Source organism: Anas platyrhynchos, chromosome 16 (genome assembly GCF_047663525.1).
Source record: "Anas platyrhynchos isolate ZD024472 breed Pekin duck chromosome 16, IASCAAS_PekinDuck_T2T, whole genome shotgun sequence".
NCBI lineage: Eukaryota > Metazoa > Chordata > Aves > Anseriformes > Anatidae > Anas > Anas platyrhynchos.
This window is the reverse complement of record NC_092602.1, coordinates 2896338-2922844: the sequence shown is the minus strand read 5'-3', so window position 1 is coordinate 2922844 and position 26507 is coordinate 2896338. Positions and strand designations below refer to the sequence as shown.

Sequence of the window (26507 nt, the reverse complement as noted above, 5' to 3'; positions counted from 1 at the left end):
CTTGCTCAGTTTGTTCTCTGGAGCTGCAGTCCTACGGCAACCTCTGCTCACAGCACCTTCAAGCCAGCTGCCACCAAAAGGCAGCTCTGTGCCTGGACAAACCCGGACAGCAAACCGCTCCTTGTACTCTGTGGGACACGGGAAGGAGCTGCTGGTTTGTGACTAACTCATCCAACGCTACATGCAGGTAGATTCCTCTGCCCCCTTGAGCTTCCTGTGCCAGCTGAGATACCTCACTTAAATAAGAAGTAAAAAAATAAATAAAACACTTGCATGCACGCACGTTTTGCAGGCTTGCTCTGGGCGGCCAGGGGATGGATGCTGGTCACATCAGAAGAGAGCTCCCTCCTGCCAGCCAGGACCGCGCAACGCCACGGCTTCAGTCCTGCTTCTCACCCCAACTCTGCGCTCACTCAGTTTCCAAAGACGAAACCGTGAAAGTTTTCTAACTTCTATGCCCTACTTTTATGTTAAGGTGACATCTAATCTACTTTTAGTTTGCTTGTTTCCAACAGGTATTACATCCTTGCACTCACCTTAAGGCATCCTGGGTGTATTATTTCATTACAAATGGAGCATTCCATTAGCATGAGATTAAACTTGCTCTCCTCCTCTTCCACAGTGTCCTCTTTCCCAGCTTCTCCACACACCAGACATACAGCAGTATGAGGCAACACCGGCTGTTTACACATATCAGAAGGAAGTCTTGATCAGGGCACATAAGACATACGGGAACAGAAGAATTCAAAATGCATTTACAGTATTTTCATTCCAAAGAGAAGATAAATAGCGCTTAATTGTGCAAACTGCTGAAGGCTCCGTCCCAGCGCATCAACAAAGGCAAGAAAAACTGGTAACTGGGGCTGGGTACCCAGACCAAGCATCGCAGGACGTGTTGAGGGAATCAAAGTGCCCTCCCTCTAGCAACATTAATCCACGGGGCATTGCAGGGATGAAAGCGTTGGGGTTTTTTTGTGTGGGTCCCTTGGATCTGTGAGCTGACACAGACATTGGCACGTGTGTCACTTTTCTACCATACAAAGGGAGGCAAAAGAAGCAACCTGCAACATCACTGTTCACATCCGTAAAGCTTCACAGTCTGCCTGGCAATTTGGCAGCGCCCCTGTTTTACAGGCAGGGCAGGCAGATGTTGTGGGACCCAACCCAGCCCTCACAGCAAGCCCACGACAGACCCAGAACAGACCTTTTGCTGACTGATAGCCTACTACAGGAGGCCCTGCCCCCAAAGCATTGCAAAAAGCACTGCACAGGCACTTAAAGAGAGAATTCCTCTTCCAGAAGTGTCACAAGTGGGAAGCTCTGTGTTTTTTTTTCCTATCTTTTGCTGAAGCAGAAAGGGAACTGCAGCATCTCTTATATCCATCACCCAAGTCAAAGCACTGAATGCCAGTCTAATTAAAAAGCTACCTTAGTGCTAATGAGGAACAAACTTCTTGTTTCCTGCAATAAGGTACAAGCCATTACAAGAAATAAACGGAAGATCCTTGTAAGAAGCTGGCTATAACGTGAAATGGAATCGATCAGGTTGCAACTCCCTAACTATTAGGTAGTTGGAAGCAGAGATGTGGCTTTTCATGGCAAGGCTCTCTCATTTATGGAGCAAATAAAGACTGGAAGTAAAAAACTGCACACTGAATCAAATCTCTGCAGCAACAGCCCATCCTTCAGGAAGTTTCAGACAGGGATAAAACTAACTATGGTAAGCCAATACAGAGCACAGCGTGCTGCCCCACGCACCAGCATCAGATATGGCAACGCTTTTCTGCTTTCTCACGCCAGTACTTACCCACAAGTCCCTTTTCAAAGCATTTTGCAAATGTTATTGAATTCCCAGCCTTCCTCCATGCACACAAGAGGAATCCCCAGGATCCCACTCCGCCAGCAGGTAAACCAGAGGAAAGCTAAGAGCTGTGACAGCTCTGTCCGCCTGTTCTGTCCCATCTCCCACACGACACCTATTTATATCCACCCCCGAGGAACAAACAGCCCAGAAGCAGTACAACTTTTCTTGCTGGGAGCAAGGGTGTCTCGGGAACCTCCTCTGTGCCCCACCTAGCTCTGTCCCACTGCTGGAGTGAACAGCAGCTCTGCTGTCACAACCTGACCTCCCAGCACAGAGCCCCCCACTTCCTTCAGACCTACTCGACGCAGCAGCAAGTGTCCCAGGCCCTCCTCCTTCCTCCCTTGATTGAAGCAGTGATGCAGAGGAGTTTCCTGTTCTCTGAACGGCAGTGCTGGCTCTCTAAAGGCTTCTGAGTTTAATGAAAGCCTGCGCCTAGTTAATATCGGCAGTGTTATTAACCAGAGGAAGGCACAGTCCCAGAACTGTGGGGATCATTACTTCCACAGAGCCTCGCTTTGGTGGTTTCCTTTAGCTGGGAGCTGTTGGATGCGTACCACAATATATTACTGCTGCGATTGTTAGAGAACATAATGAACAAGAGTAAAGACAATTGGATTGCCTATAGAAACGGAAGGCACCATTAAAAACTGCAACGGTTCAACTTGTTAATTTACTGCGCTCTCGCTGTTCTAAGGAAGTTTGCAATATTCCCACCGTTACTCACACCACCGAGACCTCACAAAGAGCAGACATCCCTTAAGCACATGCACAGGTGGGACAAGGAAGCAAAGTGTCTCGACTACAGAGCCGTGTCTTCTAAACACGGCTCCTGGAAATAAACCTGCAGGTAACAACTGGAAACTACTTCTTCACAAGAAAAGAGGGGATGAGAAGATGACTGCACACAGCCAGGAGAGAACCCAGCTCCTCTCCTCCACAAGGCCCAGCCTGTGTGAAGACTGAAACGCCTTACTATGAAAACTTCCTTCTACAGGCAGGATGAGGAAGCACACTGCAGCCCTAATGTAATCCCTCCACTAAAAAGGCAGCATGATTTCACTAGTTCTTCTCCCTGGAGAATGATAAATTCTTCATCCATGCTGTTCGATTCATGCCACACTCCAGGAAATCAAGTGTTCAAAGAAAAGACACTTGAGCTGCAAAAGCACTCTGAGGAAAGGTAGATAGATATTCTGTGCACTTTACTAAAAGATCCAGGAGAGCTGAATCCAATCCTCTGTCAAGAACACCGCATGGCTTAGAGCAGGACACAGCGTGGGCTACCAGGAGCAACTACTGGAAACCCTGAGTGTGAATCGGTTTGTAAAACCTGACCCGAGCCATTTAATAATGCCACCACATCAGGATTAGAGAAAAAAATGTAAGTGAAAGGAACTGTAGCAAGACTGAATCAAGAGTTACTGAGAAATCAGGATAGATGGTGTAATTCAGTTATGAATAAACAACATTCCTTCCCTTAAAAACAAAATAAACAAAAAACAACACACAAAAAAATAAGAAAACCAAACCAAACCAAACCAAAACCTTCAACAACACTACACAAAAGGCCTTCCCAAAGAATTATGAGAAAGCCAAAGCTAATTTTTCCTCTTCAACGAGAGCACTGTGGACAAAAGGCCTGAGGAGCTCAGTGACAGTCGATATGAAAGCAATGATTCAGAACTTCATGGAAGACTAATCTGTCAATACGTGTTAAACACAAAGCTATCACTTACAACTCAAGAAGCTTCTAAGAAACACATCACAATAGCCCAGGAAACTGCCTTTGACTACCACTTGCCCTGTTCTGACACTCACCGCATCCCCCAACAGCCATTTCCAGTCCCTGAGGAAGAGAAGGCCCCAGGATGGATGGCTCTTTGGCTCTTCTCCATCAGACCCCCCTTGTACGCTTAGGTAAATGGCAAATTAATTGAAATTCGGACCTCAAGTAGCCTCTGGTCACCAGTGCCAAAGTCTTGGGGGATGCCAAAGACTTCTGCACATCTTGAGGTGGTCAAGCAGCTAAGGTGGTAAAGATTGTTGCAAGGTGGCTTTTATTAGAAATTTCAGAGGCCCAAACCACAGAGGCCTCTTCAAATTTGAACGGTAACTTCCCGCTCTCTCTTCTCCCCACAATCCCAGAATTTCAGTGTCATTTGAGTGCCAATTTCTGGCGAATTGATGACCTCCACATCTACCTTCTATACTACTGAGAACAAAAGCCACGTCACTGAGCTTTAGGCTCAGTCCCACACCTTGTCACCAGGAGAGGAAGCTGAAGGAAAGAAATCTCCGAACGAGCTGTACCAGCAGGTGCACTTACTGCGATACACTGCCTCATAATGCAGGACTGTTTCATCCTGCCAGGCCCCCCGAACTTCTTCATGTCCTTGCAGAAGTGACACTCGCCGCACTCTGTCCGCAGACACGCCTCGCACTTGCGGCATCGCGTCCTCCTCCGGCGGGCTCCAGCGGTCGTCCGGTTAGCTGCGAGCTTCACCGCAGAGGCAGCGCCCAGCTTCCCTTTGGGCCGTCCGACCGCCCTGTTCTGAAAGAGTCAGACACACAAAGTTAGTTGCACATCCCACGGAACACCTGAGCTACAGAAAGTCCTTGGGCTGGAGCCGTACACGGCGCAGACGTAAAGCTGGCAGATGTATCAGCCATACGCAGATGGCTAATACCCAGCAGATGCACGCAATCACTCTTAGAGCTAAAGGAATTCTGTCACCTTTAGAGGGAAAAATGAATTGTAAAAAGACAAAGAAACCTAGGCGCAAGTGAGAGATGCCAAATCTATCGTAAACCCAACACAACAGGAGGGCACTGAGAAACTATTTATGCACAATTCAATGCAGGACTGAGCCCCAAGTGATGTTCTTGGCTTAGGTCAAAGGTAAGACCTGTGCCAGCACAGAGCTCTGGGCTAGGGAGCTCCTAGGACTGTGCTCAGGTTAAGTCAGGTCTACTTTCCTCCTTCAGAAGAGTCCAAGGAGGCAGCAAAAGTAATTCTGAGGCTAGATACAGCAGGGAAACATTCTGCAACAATGGCTCAAGTCACAGCAGTCTCCCTAAAAGAAAAGCACAAACTGCTGCCAAGTGACAAACCAGGAAATAAACCACAAATCCTGCAAAACCCCTTCCAGAACAGCTCCCCTCCTATCCAACACTAACAAGTGCTCAAAACCAGAGTACTAACTGATGCTGTGCAAAGGCTAAAAAGGGCATCCCAGGTCTAGATTTCAATGACCTTTGAGGCAGAAGCTAAAGGAACATGAAAAGATTTTAAATGATGAGGTTAACTGCAACATATTCACTCCAGATATCTGAATTTCATGTTCTAATGAGAAACTCCCTGTTCAGCACAATAACACAAGCCAAACATCGCCAAGCACAGTGTCATCATACGGGGTAATTAGCCACTGATTGGTGTGGCTTTCTTACTACTGACAACTTTCACCATAAAGATGACAGTGACAGGACTGCAGAGCTCATCTGGTTTAGTATTTGCACAACTCCTCCACTTTCGGTGCCCCCCAGCACACAGAGGCCAGACTTAACCAGTTTCACTTTCTGTTTGTGCTGAATTCTGGGCAGTCACCGAGGCAGGAGGAGGTTGGCTACAGAAAGCCACGCGCAATTTCCACCGCAGCTTTTAAAAGAAAGAGCTACAGACACATTGGGCTTGGTACTGCCAAAGCTTTCAAGTGTCCTGCTGTATGGTAACCCTGACAAAAAGGCACGTGGGAAAGGATTTGACCTTCCTCCCATCCATCCCAGCAAGCCCCCAGTGACTTAGGACACAGCAGAGCAGCAAGGAGCTGCACCTCTCTGCCTCCTTTCCCACAGACCCACTGTTGTAACCGAGGTGGGAGAAAGCATTACTCAGCTGACGACGTTACACGGATTCCTGCGAGTTTTTAATTACGCTCCTCCACAGCAGTTTCTGTTCTCCTCGCAAGCTGAATCCCGCTGTGCTCTGTGAACGCAGAGAGGTGTAGCTTCCCATCGGAAACTGCACTAGACACAGCTTTCAGATCAATTTCAGACACTCTAAAGAATAAATATTTGCCTTTTAGACCAACATTGCAGCCTCTCAAGGCTAAAGTCGGCTCTGGCAGGACTGGCTTAGCACCTAGATAAGAGATAATTTCCTTCCTCGGCATGAATCACCCCTCCACTCTCTCTATTACAACCTCCTTCCACCAGCAGAGGAAATGAGAAAAACGAACCGAAGGGAGTAAGTTCAACTGAAACACATTCAGCAACCCGGGCAGCTCCCGTCTGCCGACAGCACGTGGAAGGTTCTGCGTTAGCCCAGCTCCTTCCCACTAGGTTTGAACACGATTAAGTTTTTTAAGAGGGCAAACAGCAGTTACAATGCCATCAGCACGGTCTTTTTTTTTTAAAGGCAATCTCTCACAAGGAAACTTCAAACTCGGTGCTTTTCCCAGCCCAAAGGCAACTCCTGATTTTGCCACAGTGGCACGACCCAAGCCCCAGTTCTGGTGACCGTGTCTTGAGCACAAGGACACCGGGAAGGTTCAAGTGGTGGAAAGGCATCGCTGAACACAGAAACGGAGAACTCTGGTTAAAAAATACAAATAAAAGAAAGAAGCAGGCAGGTGAAGCTGTAAGGACAAGTGGGAAGCCAGAGCACACCACACAACTCAGAGTTCCTCGTAAATCACCACCACGCAGCGAAAAGCAGCCACGCAGAGCTCTGACCCCACTGAATGTAACGGATCTGTGCCCGGCCCTCTTCACTGCTCTTCAGGAAACCCAAGCAACTGGACCAGCTGGGGTTGTGCTCACTTACCAACCCACCAGCCTCGATCCTCCCCCGTTTCCTACCAGGATGTCCCAATCCCAGCCAGCAGGGCTGGAGAGGCCCAGCAGGAATTCCCACTCGTATCCAGTTTCAAGGGGCTTGAATGCGGTCGCTTTATAAACCTCAACAGAAGAAAAGCTGGCCTGTGGGTTGCTCTCCCAGAGAAGTGCTGGGATTCAAGGGGGGTAGAAGGAGCCTCCAACACGACTTGGGGTTTATTTAGCATGTGGCAGCCAGCCAGATGAATTCCAGGTCGATGCTAGGGAAGAGATGCTGCAGGACCCCCAGCTCAGCCTGCAGGCTCATGGTACAGCAGCCAGGTAGTTAACCTGGTGGAGATTTCCTTCTCAGGGGCTGCCCAGCTCAGCACCCTCCCAGGATGACTCCATGGAGCTGTCCTGCAGCCACCACTGTCAGCTGTCCCAAAGAGAAGGCTTCCACCATACCTGAAGAGAATTTTTTTCCCCTATTCATACAAAAAACACCAGAGGGTCAAGGCAGAGCTGCCTGGACTGCTACCAAAAGCAGTCCTGTGTTCTCTGGCACCTCCGCAGAACCTGCCCGCACCTCTCTGGCCACAGAAGAGCCTCCAGAAGAGGGGCAGGAGGATGCTGAGGTGACGCAGAGCTCTCTCCCAGGCTCCTAACAAAGGCTCTGCAAGCAGATCCCAAAACCTATTAGGATTAATAGACTAAATACTTACTTCTGTTATGCTGAGACCTAGAAAGCTGGTGGACTGGCACTACCCTCTAAAATAACCTGTGTTAACAGGGCACTCTGCTGGCTTTTCCCTCATGTTACCACTATGAAACAGACAAAGGTAACCACACCAACCAAAATTTAAATGCTCAGAGCTTGCTCCTGCACCAGACACAGCATGACCCGCATGACACCTGGTACTGGGCACAAATTTTAGCCATCGGATGCAATACACTCTGAACTCCACACTCTGCAACAGAATCACAGCTTTGGGGTTTACAGCAACACGCTTCTGACCTTCACAGCTGCAAAGAATAACTCAAAAGATCTCAGATTAGCAAAAAAATACCAAATCAAACTTTGGAGACAACTCTTCAAGAGCTATCAGCTGTAAATGCATCGCTAAGTGGGTGCTGATGTTCCCCAACTGCTATCCCAGCGCTGACCAGGCTCTGCTGGAGTTGTCACCAGGCAATTTTGCATACAAACGCCTCTGCTCTGGAGAGGAACATCAGCTGACAGCCTGAGCCAGTCCGGGAGGAGTCCTGGCCTGCCCTAAAAGCAAGGCTGATGAAGCCTGTAGCCCAGAAACAAGCTCTTCTACAAGCGGGCATGGGTCCTGCTCCACCACCCAGCTTCAGCAACCTGCCTGCTGCTGCCAGCAGCACCGCACCACGACTTCAGCCTGAGCGCCTCCAGAAACATCCAAGGGCACTTGCAGTGCCCTTCTGACACCCCGAAGCACTTCACTTTCTACCCAAGTACGATCTGTACAGCTTACGTATCCCACTGCGTAAATCTCTCCAAGAACAGACATCTCACAGCTGTGGTTTTCACTGCTCCGAGGTGCTGTGCCACATAAACGTATCCCTTTCGCTCCCAAGACCGGGATGATTTCCTGCTGTAGCACGGGACACATTCCAGTTATGCCGACCAAATCCACACAACAACATTAGCAACAAAAGAGAGGAGGACCTGGGGCTTGAGGGGCACCAGTCCTCTGCGTAGACCTCTGTAAGGCGCTGCATCCCGATGCAATTCCTTCAGCTGTTACAAACCCTAGCCAGAGGAAGGAGGAAGAAAGGACAGGGTGATGTGGCTGCAAGCATTCGGTGGTGACAAGGAGGAAGCTAGTGTAAGGCAGCAAAAATCAGGCTGATGGCCAGTAACATCCTTAAAAGCCACACAAAGTGAAGAGCACAAGCCAACGCCACAGACTCGATGCATCTGACTCCAGCCTATCTGCCCCAAAGCGTACACGTGCTAACTCAGATCTCTGTTTTCCGCTGGTGGTGATGCTCACATCACCCATACGTTCCTGCCAGGTGGAGGTGGCCAACAAGACAGGTTTTGGCCCAAGCCCAGCAGTAAGGGGCACATCGGGGTAAGGGAAACCAGGGGAACTTCTTCGTTCCCAACCAAGTGGGAAAGTTTCTACCTTGCAGGTCCATCTACACGTAAGTAACACTCCACCAGCTCTTCTGCCAACACAGCGACGTTGTGCAGGGCGTGATAAGCCGGCACGTCAGTGCCAAACCAAGTGCCCCCATTTATTTTCCTCTGGTGGTGAGGAGGCAGAAGTTAGGCCTGGAGGGTGAAATAAGACACATTGGCAAAAACATGCGTTTGTAGATAAGCCGCATCCAAAGTAGGAGCTCTTAAAAAGAAAGGCACCAGGAAGCTACACAAAGCTAGGGCACATCACACAAACACAGCTTCTCATCTTTGGAAGAAATTCCACTACCACCGCCTGGGAGCGTTTTTCACAGTCCGGTTATGCACGCAGCTTTTGTGGGACCAACCATCGGGGTTGGCCCAACAAAAACCATCACGCTTCTTCCCCCAGCAGGCAGGACACACGCCCGGCATGCACCTTCCCGAGCCCTGCTGCCAGCATCGGCTGCCACTTCAGCGTGGTAAATCCTATCTGTGCTCCTGCTGGAGCACACAGCGAGCTTTAACTGCTCAGTCCAGAAATGGAGTAGGGGAAGGGGAGAGGCTGAAGGGCAACCTCAGAAGAAAGTGACTGATAAAAGCCACTGTGCTACCCACATATGGGAGCCGTGCCGTTCAGGTACACGTGGAGAGTTGTAGTTTCACCTGCTAGGTGCCACGCCACCCACGGAATTAAGCAAAGGCTTAATGAAGTTACTCCTCCAAGACCCGGCTGAGGTTCCTGGGCGGTGCAGCCCCGTCTCTCTTGATGCTTCCACGCTGGATCTGCCACCAAGGGGAGCACCCGGGGCACGCCGCTGTCCCCCGGGCCCAGCTCCTGCAGCTCTGCTTTCTTGAGGAAATTATAAAGAAAAGCACAGTAAAGCTGGTAGGGATGAGAGGGGTTTCGGAGGGCAGACTCAACGCCCGGCCTACGTACCAACTGGTCCCTAAAAGCACATTATGAGGTGGTTTCAAAGAGCAAAACACCTTGAGTTACGAACAAAAATATCGAGTTTGTGTTTAAATTGCGGACGCATGTTTAATTCTATCCCTGGTGCATTTTTAATTGCTTAGGCAGTTCTTAGAGAGCAAAAGGCGCGATCTAGAACACACGTTCCGGATTATTTTTCACCGATTACTTCATAAATTCAAAAAGTTTATTCTCCTTCCCGCCCCAGAGGGAAAGGGAACCCTTCAAGGAATAAAACCCTGGGCGAAGTGATAAAACTTCTCTTTCCATTTCCCCACGCATCCTCCCCTTTATTCCCCATCCCTGGGAAGGCAGCGAGGAGGCTGTGCCCGGAGCCGCGGCCAGGTAACCGGGCTCAGCACTCCCGAAGTCGCGCGGCGATTTGAGGCGTTTCGTGAGGTAAAAAAATACCCAAATTGGCTCCGAAGAGCCTCGATGGGGTACTAGAAGCCGCGGGCCCCCCCCACCCTGAGGCGGAGCGGGGCGCGGGGCCCTCACGGAGCTGCCCCGCGGCCCGGCCCGGCCCGGCCCCGCCGGGGGCTCCCGCTCCGCTCCCGCTCCTCCCGGGGCCGCCGCCACGCCCGGGGCCGCCGCCGGGTGCCCGGGGCCGTGCGGAGCCGAGCCGGGCCCGCTGCCGGCCCCACATTGTTCCCCCGGCCCGGCCCGGCCTCCTCCTCCTCCTCCTCTCCTCTCCCCTTCCCTTCCCGCTGCAAACTTCGCCCGCCCGCTCCGGACCTGCTCCGGCTCCGGTCCCGGCTCCGGTCCCGGTTCGGGCTCGGGCTCCGGTTCCGACTCGTAGTCCTCCTCGTCGGCGCTTCCAGACATGGCCATGGCTCATGGTGGGCCCAGGCGGAGCCGAGCTGACATGGCTGGAGCGGCGCTGCTGGCGGAGCCCCGCTCCCCGCACACACACACACACATGCAGGAGGAGGAGGAGGAGGAGGAGGAGGAGGAGGAGGAGGAGGAGGAAGGGGGGGGCCGTGCATATTCATGCCAGGCAGCCAGGAAGGGGCTGGCCCTGGCGGCACGGCCAATCGCGGCCCGCTCGCACAAAGCCGGCCTGCGGGGACAGAGGGGACAGCGGGGGCACCCCCGGCACCCCCCCGGTTCTCCCCCTTTTTTTCCTCCCCTAGCAGCGGGGCCCTGCCTGGCTGAGCCGGGCCGAGCCGGGCCGAGCAGCGCTGCACGGGCTGAGAGGGAGACAAAGGATCCGGGCTGGGAACGGCTCCGGGCACCCCCACACGGAGCTGGGATTTTGGGGATGCTGCCCCTGAACCCCTGCACCCCTGGCCCTGCACAGCTCAGAGGGGCCCAGGGGGATAAAGGCCCCTCTGGGGGGGGAGATGGGCACGGGGGGGTGCTGCTGGGGAGCCCCAGGACAGCACCTCGGCTGCAGGAGGCACGGTGGAGGGCGTGCTGCTGGGGGGCAAGGCAGGCAGGCCTGAAGCAGGGTGCTGAGAATTGGGTTTCCCATCGCGCCGCTGGGCCTGCTGCTTGCAGGGGAAGTCCCGCTTCCATGCAAGTTGGTAGGATTTCGCCTCTGGCTCCGACGCCCACAACGCAGAATTAAAGATGAGATTAAATATTTGCATGTGCCGAGCAACCGAGAAGCCATACAGCAGCAGATCCAATGGTCTTCGCGGCAGGATTTTTGCCAAACGAGTTGCGGCTCGGTTCCCTGGGCTGCAGCACCACGTGGCCGCACCGGGCCGGCGGTGGCCCGGCAGAAGAGGCAGCAACAGGCAGGAGCTGGCACACGAGCGGCGATGCTGCCTTGTGCCTTTGCCCCTCAGAGCCTCACCTCCCAGCTTTAAGCAACAAAGTTCAGCCCAGCTTTAAACACAGTTACAGGTGACTGCTGGAAAAGCCAAGCGAATCGCGTCATTACATCCCCTCCTTATTGTGAATGCATTAAAGATCCATTTCTTGTTTGCATATCTGTCCTCTTGCCAAATCAAGCTCCCATTATGGGTAAGTGATGGTATTCTCCCAAACCCTGCTTGCTGTGATGCCTGGAGCGAGGCCTTTACGTGCAGCCCATGGTGCGGCTCTCCAGCGTGCCATGGGCTATGTTCAGCCCATCTCCTCAGGTTTCTCTCTCCCCCATTGTGCTCGTACACAACCCAGAGCGGGAGCAGATGAAAGCTGAGGCACGCAAGGCATGTGCCTAAGGCCTTGGCTTTCAGAAGCACAAGGTAGGATCAGAATCCAACATTTTCTGGAGGAGAGAGGGAAGGGGGGATGCATTTCCCACTAGAGGCCTACAAAGGAGAGCTTAAAGATACGAAGTGAGGATAACCGACACGCTTACCGCGGTGTTTGTGGTTCGAGCAGTCGGCCTCCAGCAGGGGCAGGAGAACAGATAACATCAGGAAGGATATGCTGGGTCCTACACCTGCCCGGGGCAGGCCAAGCCTCCAGCCCAGGCTCAGGTTCCAATCCAGGCTCCCCGCTCCACGTTTAGCTCCACAATCCAGACGGGAGAAAAAATAACTTGTGCCATCCCCCAAGGACAATCCACTGGTCACACCACAGTGAAATGTTATTCACAGCAAATTAAATCATGACATAGATCCTCCTCCTCTCACCTGCGACAAGCCCCAGCACTGGTGATACTGGCGTTAGCCCACCTGGGCTGCAGCAGGTCGCATCCAGCCACGCTCCCCAGCCACCCGCGAGCATGTTCCAGTCTGCCACTTGCAACAGCAACACAACTGACAAATTAGCTCTAATTACGAGGCCTGCGTTAACCACTGAAGACGCACGCGCCAAGATCTCAGAGTGATTTTCAAATGCTAGGTAAACTTTGCAGAGCTGGCATTAAAAAAAAAAAAAAAAAGCGGATAGGATATGATATAAAATAGCAAATTGGGAATCGGTGGGGGGGAAAAACACTGCAACAAAATGAACTTTTCCAATTGTAATTGCTCTCTGAAAATCTCATCTTGTACAAGAGCAGCTAAGCATTCAAAGATATATTTAATACACAGAAAGAACTATTAAAAGAGCATTTTCCAGCTTGATCCTTTCGGCTTGTCTACTCTGGAGAACACTAAATTACAACAAATAGTGAGCAACCCTTGTGTGAACTGTTCTAGCAGTGCACATTTCACTGTCCCGCTACGGTTTACAGCAGTTCAGAAAACAAAACAAGCAGTACCGACCCTAGCCATGCCTGTACTGGTGTAACTGTGCCCGTACTTCAGCTTTGTGTGATGTAATTTGCGTGATGTAATAAGGAATAAATAACATCCTAGACTGAACCGCTGAACTAGCCTTAACAGAAACGGCATGAAAACAGCCAGTACTTCCTATTCTGAACTGTTGTGTTGATTGTGTCCCTCCTGAAGTCCCATATAAGTCTCATCAATACCACCATCTCCACAGAAATCAATTACACTGTCACCAACTGAGACAATAAACCTCAAGTGAAGAATAAACAGCAGGAGGAGGTGAGTGCCAAACAACCGGATTTCATTCTCATGCAAATACCCTTTAGTAAAACCAAGATGGGGATGGACGGACGGACTACAACCTGCACTGTATGTGCTTGCTCTCGAGCATCTCTGCTACCAACAGATTTCAGCTGTTGCTATCTGTGCTCAGTGCTAAACAGCACCCGTGTGTCCGTATTATACACGGAAGTTTATGATTCTACGATTCCCAAGTTGAGGTGAACAAGTTTTCAATACAATACAAATATACTGTTGATTTGAACCTTCTTTTGAAGCTTTCTATGTTTCTTTATAGACTAATTGTATTTTGCTGATAGCAGAAAAATATTTAAGAGAAAACAGATTAGGAAAAAAAAAACACATGCAGAATTGGTTTATATGCAAGTTCTTGGAAAAAAGATCTTGTGATTTGCGCTTATGCTACTTTCTGTAGGTATGTTTTTGAAAAACAAACCCATTGAGATGCTTACAAGTCAGCTTCTTGACCTGTATCAGAATAAGAAAGTTACCCAATAGCTTTCTAAGGATCATTATTTTGGTGCAAGTGTCCATTCATATGATATATGATCCTAACTGTTGGGCCTGGTCAAATTTCATAACGCTTTTCTCAAGAGTTCTGGCCAATATTTCAGTCATATTCTCAACACTGTCAGAAACAATCTGGCAACCTTTTGTCTTCAACTATCCATCTCGTGTCTTGATCTTACTACTTCCCACTATTTATTTTATCTGAACTATGACATAAGAGTAGTCATCAGATGCCCTGAGTATCCATTGCAATCTCTTTAATAAACCATCCGATTGATCAACCTGAGATCGAATAAAGTAACTCAAGATGAAATAATCTATTGATTGCTCCCTCCACATAATGCCTCCTGCACGTACTTTCTACCCAGTCAGTGTCCAACACATGAGAAGCAAAGAAGGCAAGGGCTGTACGACTCTCTTGAAGACTGACAACCTTGGGCTATTACAGGGTAGCTGAGGAGCAACACACGAAACAACAGGAGCCCAGACAGAACGTGCTGGTGGCAACTCATGTGCTCAAATCTTTCTCAGAAGCCTTGTTTAAAAAAAAAAAAAAAAAGCCATCCCATCATCTTAAGAATATAATAAGACCACAGAAAGTTTGCTGAAACACTGACTTTATCTGTCAAACAAGGCAAAAGCTCCACATCTTGGGAACCTGCTGATACAGAACTGAGGTCTTCTATCTTCACAGCATCACATCTGTGGAAACAGAGAGGTACCAAGAAACTCAACAGTGCCTGAGATCTGGATGTGCAAATTTACTCTCTACATGAATAGCCATGGCATGACGGGGGCTATCTGCTGGGAAATGAGGAAAATCCTGCCATGCTTCCTTCCACAAATCCTTATATCACAGAGGGCTCACCTCCAAGAGCCATGTCCTGCCAGTAAATCCAAAAACTAGTGAAGTAGGCTCAAAAGAAGGTAAGAAATGACTGCCACGCTGTGGAGGAACATGCAAATAAATGTGGTTCCTAGCTAAAAGAGTGGATTAACCAGAATATGTAACCTGCTTTCCTTTAAGTAGCTCTGCACTCTCAACACACAGCACAAAACACTCTCGCTGAGACAATCAGTTGTGTCTGATGTCTGGCAGCAGCTCTCAAACCTTGAGACCAAACCCAAACATTCAGTGGCAAACAAACGGTACACTGAAATGTAAGCAAAGAAAGCGCTCAAGTATGTTTTTCCTCGTGAGAGCTCAGGTGCTGGGCTGTCAACTACAACCTCTATTTGGATTTGTAGGGAAACATGCGGGACAAAAACAAGCAAAACACGCTTAACTATGTCTCAAAGATGCTTCACTTTTATCGGACCTTCTCTATTTCTTTTGTTAGATTTGCTAATTTTCAAAAAGGAGAGCGCTTCTGTGCCTCTTAGATCTGGTCTACCAGTGCCTGCAGGAAAGTCATAAAGTTGAAACAAGACCTCATTTATATTCTCAGCAGACTTTAATTTCAGTGTGCTATGGAACTAAAAGGAAGCCATCTTCTCAGGGACAGAACATACAATTCAATTCTGTTCTGAAAAGTGCACGCAGGATTAATGTCCATAATTGCGCAGCACGTACCGTGGAATGACAAACGCCTTCCACGTTGCTCTGCCAATGTGCTTCGATCCAGAAACAAAACTATTAAATCTCAGACATGTAACTCAAAGCTTGAATGGTTTTAATGTTGGGGCGGGGGAGAGCCTAAGGATGCTCAAATATTTAATCAGATTCAAATCTTAGCTTTTTGTTTGGTTTTGTTGGCCAACTTGGCAAGGCATGTAGTCCAGCTCCTGGTGATAAAATTTGAGACCCATCAACCCATTTCATGTGCACCACATTCAGAAAAGGTCTTAGGACTCACGCAGTTTTTTCATCAGCACTTTTACTGCCATGAAATAAAGTGGCAATCTTGAAAAATGGCAGTCAAGACCTTAGTTGGAAAAAATTGATGTTACTGAATATTCTTGCATATGTTGGAAGAATGACAATGGGAAGAACACATAAATCTTCTACTATGATACCTGGAGCACAACAGTTTGAAAATAGAGATGTCTGCTCATTTTTTCCAATCTGTTCAAATTTCTACTCAGAGCCAAAATGGCTCTAATTTACCTGTTTGATGTATTAATCACATAAAGGCATCGGTCAAATTTCAAAGCAAGTGGCTGAGAGTTGATAAGAAGGGAAAATATTAAGTCAAAGATGGAAGATTAAGAAGGTGCTCATTCAAGTCCTTGCTATTTATAATTACTCCCTGAAGGGACACAATATTTCAAGTACAGCCTCTTGAGGTGAGAAATAATCTGTCAAGTCACCAGGCAAAGCTTTTAGAAGAATGCTGAGGCAATAGAAGCGAAGCTCTTTGGGGATATTATGTATGATATACATACACCAAACCCTGAAACTCCTCTGGCCTGCGTGGAGTTCCCACAGAAATGAATTTGTCTCGAGAACTAATGTTTGGAAGAGGTTGAAGCAGTGCTCAGAAAGATAAACAAGCCAGGCAAGGAGCTGCCTTCCTCACCAGCGCTGCCCCAGGAAAGCAGACATTTGACAGAAGCTCCCAGTAGCTTCAGCAACTCTTACTGCTTTGTGCAGAACCTGAAGAAGCCTTCAGTTCTGGTGCATCAGGTTTCTTCCTGCTCCTAAGTGCACTTAGCAAGGAAAGGGCTTCGTTTTGTATATGTACAGCGACTGTGGGAAGTCCCCTTAAAAAAAATCCCCCAAACCTCAACTATGTGGTTTTGTTTCTTAATGGATTTGTCAGGAGCCAGAACTGGGGTACTCGTCTGAATACATTCCAGGGTTCTCCCACCACACGGCAACTGCTATTCCTACAGAGTGAAAGAACAGAAATGACTAAAAATTATTTAAATCACTGATTCCAATCACAAATGAAATCGGTAAAGAGAAAAACAAATTTAAATTGATTTTAATCTTGATTTTCTTTTGTACTTAAGTTACTTTCTGGCAGAAAAAATATTAGCATCTGATAACTATCAAGAAATGTCTGATTTGCAGTAGATGATGAACTTTATAATCAGTACTTTTTATCAACAAATAGGGTTCACAATACACACAGATTTGTATATGCAAATCTTGCAGACTATGGGCATTTGTATCTGTTGTTGACACCTAGCAGAGTTGAAGCACTGCTGTGTGAGATCACTTCAAACACCTTTAAACTGATGCCTGGTAAGGACAAAATGTGACAGTTTCAACAGTTTCAATTGCCTTTTCTTGCTCCTGTGGCACTGGAATGACTGATATAAAACTTGATTTGAATCACAACCAGAAAAAAACAAAGTCCAACAAATTACACAGAATTATTTTGATGTCCTTTTGTTTTGTTTTTGTTGTTTTGTTTGTTTGTTTGTTTTCCTTTCTCCACCTTCCTAGCTGTTTTCTTACACTATAAATACTAAACTAAAAAATCAGTCATTCAATGCTTGCTTTTAATTGTCAGTTTTTGCTTTCTAACATGTTCATATTTTCACAGGAAGTACCCTGAATGGCTCTCCAAGGGCTGCTCTGTCCTAGGGAATTTGGCACAGGTTTCTTGCTGCTAGGAATGTAGCTTTCCTGGTGGTAGCCCCCAGGCAGGCTCCTGAAACTGATGCTGTTTTGATGCTGTGCCATTTATACGTGCTCAGATCTGTTTCAGACACCACTCCGGTTAAAACACTAATTGCTGGAACTAGTACCTCAGTGCTCTTGCTGCTCTGGGAGGAGCTGGCCTAGCAGTAGCTATGGTAGGAATTCTTGGTAAGCAAGCAGGTAAAAACCAGAAGTTTTTATTCAAAGGTTTTCAAAAACATTCATTGTCCACCTAGCACCTCTTCCTCTGAATTGAAAGAAAACCTGATGTAAAACAACACTCAACACTTCTGAAAAATCAGTGGTGCTAACCACAGCTAAGTTTTTTTTTTTTCAAGTTTAAGTTTACCCAACCTCTTGAATTCCTGCTATTTTTCTTTCTAATTTCTACATACATTCAAATTTTATTAATTCTTAGACCATTTAAATACTATTTCTGGCATTTGATGCCATGCACAAAGTTGCATATATGTTCATAAAACTGGAGCTATGCATAAAGATGCTCTATTATTAGAAACTGGTAGATCATCTTCCCTTCCCAGCATTATTCATGTGAAATACCAAGAAGAGAGAAGTTTCCTTGCTAGAAAATGGCAGCAGACACATGTGCCAAAGGACCATTATGGGATCCAGATCCAGACAGACCACCACGGCCTTTTATTATTTAAAATAGAAGTTATTCTGAAGAATCTAACACCCTTTTCACCACCAGTCTACTTTGTGCGTGTGCATGCACGCACGCTATTTACTTCAGACTATGAGCAGTGATCAGAAACCTTATTTCCAAACTAAGTTTATTTATGGTGTGTTTATACTCACTTATTCTCATGCCAACATTGTCCACTAACTTAAATAACTCTTCTCCTCCCCTGGTATTTATATTCCCTGAAGTACTTACAGCAATCATCTCCCCCTGCAACTTTGTTGTGCCATGCTGAACAAGACATGCTCTTCTAGTCTCCTCTCTCAAACATCACATCTTGAACTCTATATGTGGTTCTGGAGTCCCATATCCGCCCTCATCTCAAAACCACCTGTAGTGGAACTAGAATAGTGATAGAGATGATCGAACATATGGTATGGTTTGAACACCAGAAGACATTGAAGTTCCTGGTGTTTTTCAGCTTGTTTTTCTGCTTTTCTACACAGAACTTTATTAAACAATGGGGTCACTGTTGCAGGATGCTATCTATCGCTACCAGAAAGATCAACAGGTTCCACAAATTATTAGGTAAATTCATGGGAAATAAAGTACCTACCAAGGGACAGCAAAACAAAGCTGATGATACGACCTTCTAGCTTAACTGTGAAGTTAAGCAAAGGAAAGACTGCTGTCTGCCCTGTTCTTACAGCCCCTCTAACAGCTGGGACTGCCCACTGTTGAAGCAGGACACCGCATACAAAGACCGTCTGGTCTGACCGAGTATGTCCAGCTCAGTGCTTCCTCAACCATTTTTTAAAATCACTTTTTTTTTTTTCCTGATTCGCACGCACCAATACATAGCTACAAACACTATTTTGCATTGCAATTGCAGGGAAGGGTGTTTAAAAAAGCAAACAAACATAGTTTAATTAAAATTTCGATTTGTAGCATATACTAATTAATAGTACTCCTTTAAGTAGGGATATTATCACTGCTCTATGATACTTTTCAAGTATTTTCTCTTAAAAGCAAGAAGCAACAATTACACAGAAGAAGCGTAGGAACAGTGAGGTCAGAAAACCAGCCACATTTTCCAGTATTGTTAACCAGCCACTGAAAATTACAGCTTCATCTCCTGCTCACAGCCAGAGCGATACATATTTGGACACTTGCTATCATTACAAATGCAGTGCCTTTAGGTTTATGCCAGGTAAGAGAGATGAGAATCTGATGCAGTCTGCATTTCTAACCCTTCACAGAGCAACAGAGTCCAAACACGTTTTACTTCTTTACAGCCACTCTTCATAGACAACTGAAGATCTTTATCACAATAAAAACTGAAAGCACTGCCACAGAGTGTAATTATGTGCTCCTGTAGTTGACTGTTGTCTTCCAGAAATAGGAAAGGATCTGAAAAAATACGTTTTCTGCTTGGACCATGCTATGGGTTCCTCTAATAAGCCATTAGCCTTAATCCCTGTGCAGATGAAATGGTTTGCTACCAAACTTTCTGCTGAAATTTTCACAGATCTTTACAAACAGTAATTCCACTTCACAACCCAGGATGTGAAGCAGCATCTACCAGGAACGAGCTCTGGGAGCGGAGAGGTGCCACTTGCCTGCTGCATGCAACCCAAGAAGGTTGCAGCAGAGCTGGGAACACAACGCAGACCTTTGCCTCCCCTTCTGTACATTACACCTTCAAATGTCACCTCCTTGTTTCATCTCCTCACCAATACATCTCACCGATACTTCCGTTTCTTTTCTCAGTGAACAAAGTTTTTGAGAGAGCTGCAGAAAAACAGACAGCCTCGAATGCCTTTAGAAAGGGTAGACGTGAGTGATGGATGCAGCACGAGGGGAGCACAGTACATGGATGGGACTCCCATGCATTCAGCTGGGTGTCTGCCCATCACCCTGTCCACTGTGAGCTGTGAATCAAGGTGAGTGAACATTTCTTTCCTAAAACCCGGAATTTCAGTCTTCAAACAATGGTTTTGCAGCACAGAACTGCACACACTGTTGTCACGCACATTAACGATGTGTAAAAGAACCTGTGAGTCAATTCTAAATAGAAATGTTATTTGCTGCTTCTAAAATCACTCAGATTATTAGAAGCACGTTCTTTCAGAAGGAAGTCAACATTAACTAAGCAAGCCCTTTCACAACGTGGGTTATTCACATAGTTAAGTTGTTTGCTGTCCCTTCCTTCTTCGGGGATCTCTTACCTTAGTAAGAGTTTTCTACCTCTGCTCTACGTTTTCCTTGTTCCATCTTTTCCATACTTGTTTCTCTCCTCATCCTGCTCTCTTGCTGTTTCTAGCCTCTTCCCTTCCTTTCTTTACAGTCATTTCCATTTTCTTTGAAATGTTTTGGCATTTAGTGCCGGCTTTATTCTTCCTTCTCCATCTGCTGCTCTTGTCTTTCTAAATCTCTTCTGGAGGCTTCTCTTGGGAGAAAGTAAGAGACACGTTTTTCGTTTATTGCCTCCTTTTTCTGAATTCCATTTCCTTTCTCTTACTTTAAGGACTTTGAAGCAGACAATCCTCCTTTATCTGGAAGCTGGTGCACCAGCTACATCTTACCAGCCCCACAGAAGCCAGTACCGTTCTGTATCCTATCTGCGGCTTGCTTTACACATCAGTATCTCTGGAAAAGCACTCTTAAATATTTGGCATTTCTCCTATATACTAGAAGAACCATACTACAGAAGCAAAATTAGTGCAGGGCGTTACTCCCCTGTCTTGTCCTCAACGTTTGTGGAATCTTCCAGCCATGGAGACCTGCTCCACCAGCTACACTCCAATTTTAAAGGGAGTTTCCGCCTCCCTTAGGGGTTTCTTCTCTGTAAAATCTATTTCATTATCAGGATTTACAAAGAACAAAGGAGAAATAATGAACCTTAACCACTTACACCATTGCTTTTATACAAATTTCCCTTACATTGTCTTTCCAACGTATTTTAATTTGGGGCCCAAAGATGCAACACTAAGACACGTCCTCTGAGCCTGCTCACTTGGCCTCTGCTTCCAAGAAGGGAAATAGCTGTGGCACGAAAGGTGATGCACACGTTTGTGCATCAGAAGGGAATCCAACAAGTTCCTTTTGCAGAACATTCAGCCAAACCTGTGTGTACCTTTCAAGTTAAGCATAATACCAGCTGATTACTGATTAAGCAAAATAAGTATGAATACTATGGTAAGTAAATGGTTTTTATTTGCAAATTTCAAGCTAAACTCTGACTTTCTATAAAGTTTTCCTCTTATTTGTGTGATGTGTAGAATTGTTTGTTATTATAACTTAGCACTAGGAATGATGCCTTTAAAAATGTCTGCTTCCAAAAAGGCTGATGGAAAATAAGCACCAGAAAGTTAAAAAAAAAAAAACAAATAGACATACACAAATTTGCAGGCAGCAAGATAGATTTTGCAAAAAGGAATGAGATTAAAATCACAAAAAAAAAAACCAGAATCTCAGAATCTTTTACAGTTACTTATGTTGCCAATGCACAGAAATAAAATATAAGAAGTGAGACATCCATCAAGGATTCCAAAATAAAGTGAACAAGAACATGAACAAACACCAAAGCTTATGAAAAAAAAAACTCCAAATATTAAGATGCTTACTTCTACCACAAACTCAAAAAATTGAGCACGAGTCAATTGTTCCTTAGTTTTGCTTTCTAAGTTTCTCACACCAGTTTTCCTCTGGTCCCAGAGATATATTTTTTTATTTGATGTTTAAAGTATACTTGGCTGGCGAACAGCAGCTATTGAAGCAGAGGAGTGGAGCATCTGACATCTCTTCCTCTCAAGGTTTTTAAACAAATCGTTGTTTTTAAACAACTCAATGTTTTAAACACAATGCATGCTCCTACAGACCTATTACAAAGTAAAAGGGAAATAGGCATTTAGCAAGCTGTACCTTATCTGAAATGCACCCAGCTAAAAGCCAGAAATAAGGCAGAAGCAGGATCTCATGCTGCCTTTGCTCCACTTTTCCCTAGCGGCTGCTGAAGTCCATGGTCTCCTACTCCCCATCTGAAACCAGCAAACTCTCATGGCTACAAGTGATTATATACCAAGCCACAGCAAGTACACCAGCAAAGAGAGAACAGGGAAAATAATTCACTCACAGTTAATGATTTGAAAGTTATTTACAATGATAATAACAACAGATTTTCAGTTAGAAGACTGATTAAAGTTGACTGACCCTTTCAGGATTTCTAGAGAAATTATGTATTATAAAACTAATTCAGTGAAAAAGGACAATAAAAATAGAAGCGATGAGACATCATCCAAATAAGCAAAGCTGCTTTTACAGCACGCTGAATAACTGGAGTGTGGTAAACATACCACTGTTATAAATAACATTCAGCCTTTTGACATTATTCTTTAGTTAATTATTTCAAACTCTTCATAAGCATTAATGAAGCAAACCTCCCTGTTCTTCTGCAAAGTGGAGAGAATTACGCCCATATATAGGAAGAAAAAATGAAGGTACAGAGACAAAAAATCCTCCAAAGTTAGTGGAAGATGTGTATGAGAAAAATTTTGTGCAGTATGACACAAAAAACATCCTCTCATCCAGATCAAAGTATTTGCTAAGTGATCAGTCTGTCGGATTTACGCAGCATTTAAATTTACACAAAATGTTGCATCAACATTTTCAAATTTAACTATGATTAGTAAATGACTAAGACATATCAAAGTTTTATACAGATAAGTAAGGCACAAAAAAATCCTTTTTAAAATAGAAACCCTACTAATTTCTCCCTACTGAGGCACCTTTATGTGTGCTGCTTCAACACGCTGTTTTAAAACTATTAAAAATAACTTTTCGTGTTAAAAGCGCTAGCTGCTGCCAAAGTATCACAGAAACCACTTGTCAGATTACAGCTAGAAAACACCAGGATCTGGCAACGATTAGTAAGGAATTGTGAATTGTGTCTCATTACCTTTGGGGTCTTCTTGGGCCAGCTGACCACAGGGACACCCGAAATGGCAAGATTTTGGTCATCATCAGCATGTTCCTTCAGAATGTTCTGTTGCGAACGAAAAGGTCTTTATTAACCAGAGAAATATTTTTCCAGCTGACGAGCGCAGAGACTTACAGAACACAACACCTACCCTGATGAAAAAGACTGACGTGATCCCTGCTGACTCGTTACACCTCTGCGAGCTAATTTTGCTTCAGAGCTTCCGATTCACAACAAAGCTCACACGTTGTTAAAATGCCAGAAGTGCAGTTTCTTGCACAACAGACAGCAAAACCAATCAACGAATCGCCTCAAGTATTACAGATTTCTTCAAAATTGGTGTGTCCAGAAGACACACCAGTGCTTTCCACTGGTAATGCCAACCATTAGCTCTCCCTTTACACTCTAGCTCACTGAAACCCAAGCAACCACCACAACCAACATCTCCACCGGCCTCCCTTCCACACCAAAGGGCAGGCCAAGCTGTTGTAACCTAATTCACTCATGCAATCGGATAAGAAGTTCAGTTTCCTGAGTATTCACTAAGAAACCAACTGACTTGGGATGGCACAGGACGAAGGGAAAAGATCGGTCTTCCTGCCCCCACCAAATCCTCTGCCTTAAAGCACTGGCCCAGACACCTCGTGAGTGGGTTGTGCTGCCCTACACAGCTTCTGCCGCTGAGATTTGTTCCCATCGCTGCACAACCCAAGGCAGAGGTGGGGAAGACTCCTTTTAAGTGTACTCGGTGCTGTAGTTGGGAATCGTCCACGCTCCCCGACACCCTACACACTTACTAACCTCGCTACAGAGCTCTTCAGGTGGAGTTCTGCAGCTGAAGATGACGACAAATCAAAACCCCAAACAAGGGGGATCCTGTTGAGCTGCTGAAAACTGAGGCCCAAGTAAGTACTAACAGCTTAAGGAAGAAAAAATTACTCCAACTACACAAACAAGGGCAGCAGGTTGGAAACCGCCTTGTAAAGAATTTCGGAGATAACCCCAGACAATGAAAGTCAACACCATTGCTCCCAATTATACTGACTTCTTGAAAAAAAATTAATTAGACAGCAATAGGCACCAGGCACTCTCAGCACCACCACCACCGCCGGCACTCTAATTTAATAATGAGAAATTTCACACACTATACAAAGAGAGCTTAAAATACAGGCATTTTTAATAGGAAACACACTTGGAATTTGTCTGTAATCGTCCGCCAAGGGCTGGGCATACGACGGCCCTGTGCCAGACCCCAGCAGCCCAAGCACCGGCACCCGACTCCAGGCTTGTGTCCCTGCTGTGGAGCACAGGCAGGCAGCAAACACCCAGCCCCAAAACTGCTACAGACAGGTTAATTAATGGCAAGTTAACTAACTCCTGACCAAGCAGAGCAAGGCCAAGTGAGCACCTCCATTCCCACACCCCCTTTGTATTGAGGCAGCAATCAGCGTGATAACTGTGAGCACATTCTGGAAGCCAGTTTTCAGTTCTAAAAACAGAGAGGGCTTGGTATTTTTATAGCAAAGCCCAAATTCTCCAGAGCGAGAAGGCAGCTTGAGAGCCATATAAACAAAGGGCAAATTAATCCCTCATTACTTTGTTACTCTTAAATTTGGAAGTTTGCAAGATGGAAAACCTTAACAGTTCCACTCGTGATTGTCAGAAACTCCAAGTTCAATAGGAAGCAGAGCATATTCCTGGAACTTGGCAGGGTACCGAGGGTTTCTTCTTATCGTATGCATCACGTGAAAATATTATCCAAGAAGAAACTTAAAACTATGTCAGTTTATCGTATCGGCCAGCTGAAAACAACGGATGTCTCAGCAGCAGAACCATAACCAAGCCACAGCTGCACTGACTGGTGCCAAAGGTCAGCACACAACGGGCTGGGGGATGCACACTTCACCTGCTAAAAAAGAAAAACAAAAAAGGAGATAAAGAAAAGCCATGGGGCTTCAGTTAGACAAACAACACGATGCTCATCCAGCACAAAACCGCCCGATTCACTACACTTGAAGGCTGTGGTGACAACGGCAGGTATGAAGGAAAGAAACTGAGTAAGTATGTAAGAATCCAGCTTAGCCATGAATTTCACAAGCACAGCAAGGAATGACTCCCTTGAAATGCATTCAGTAAAGGGAGTGTTTTTCTGCCATCAGAATAAGAATGGGGTAAGATTTCTTGGCAAGAAAAAGTAAGAACATATTTCAGTAGATATCATCTGTCTTGCACAAGAATCTGCTGCTGCTGCCAAGGAGTTGCGGATATTTGACAAACTCTGCTCTGCAAACTGAGTTTCTTCTGCCCTAATGGACTTCAACAGTCCCTTCAAAAGCAGAGCAGCATTTTTGCTTTGAAGTGGGGAAGGTCTGTGGCATTATTAGGAGGCAGATCTCACAATCCTCCTTCCCAACAGCAGCGAAGGCATTACCATCCTGCTAGCAACATAACAGAAACACCGTGTGCTGAAATCAGAGCCTGCATGCAGACAGCTATCACTGGCAGTGTTTAATGTGGGATGCAGACTGCTCAGCTTTACCTGCCTTGTGATGTGGGGTGGACAAACTACACCACGGTGTAAGATGGTTGATTCTCCATTCACTTCTTCATGCCTAAGTCCACCCCAACTGCATCTTTAGCAGGCTGCTGTACCATTTGGCAGCTAAACATGAAATGGAGAAGTGGCACAATGAAACTCTTCCAGTCCCAAGGGTCACCATCTAAGAATATTTATTCCTTTTTTTTTTTTCTTCATCATCTGTTCACTGTAAGTCCTTTAACTGTTCAGTTGCTACTTCTTTTTTTTTCTTTTTTAATTGAAAGGCAGGGAACAGGCATGGTTGGGTGCACAGATGGATGGAAAACAAGGTGTAACTGCAGGCTGTGTGTGCCTCCAACAGGTAACATCAGCAGCAGCGATGTGGCAGCAATGGCTGGAGCATCTCCTGGCTGCTCACCCTGCCACCAGCTACACTGCTGAGCCTTCTGTTCCTCTGCCACCTGGGACAGCCGAGCACCTCAGGGAGAGGATGTGTTACCTGGGCAATGATTTCCCCTCACATGTGCTGCACGTACACGCTCACACAGAGCCCAGCCACAGATATTTGGATACAGACAATGCTGCATCTCCTCTGACGATTGTTCAGATGCCATCTGCTAGGGAGAGAACGTTGCTGTCAGTAATCGCTGCTTGGAGCCTCTGAGAAGCTCCTTTGGTGGTGAACACAAGACTCATGGGACACAATTCCCATACAGCAGAGCTGCAGCCGACAATTATTTAATTCCTCGTTTGAGCTGAGGGAAGAACTGACCTGCTCCTCAAGCGAGGCCTGTACTGTGCTCCGCAAATAAGCCTCCCTTTTCTTGCTGCACTCCATCGATCATGCTGATAAATGGGATCTCAATCTGCAGAGGCATTAGCTGGACACTTCTGGATTGCTGGGTCCCCACTAGATAGTCACAGTTAGTTAGGAGCTTAGATGACACGTAAGGAATTTACACGGGCTT

General features: G+C 46.3%; 1 protein-coding gene across 11 annotated transcripts in view; it reads right to left on the bottom strand.

Annotated features, from left to right (window-relative positions):
- The window catches only part of KDM2B (lysine demethylase 2B), a 101334-nt gene that overhangs the window by 13376 nt on the left and 61451 nt on the right, over nt 1-26507 (bottom strand). For all 11 annotated transcript variants that reach the window (XM_027469652.3, XM_027469661.3, XM_027469649.3 and 8 more), the window contains 3 exons: nt 22980-23066; nt 4191-4415; nt 537-680 (listed from right to left, as the gene is read on the bottom strand). In XM_027469652.3, coding sequence (XP_027325453.3) covers nt 537-680; nt 4191-4415; nt 22980-23066 — 456 coding nt within the window. The remainder of the gene's footprint in view (nt 1-536; nt 681-4190; nt 4416-22979; nt 23067-26507) is intronic.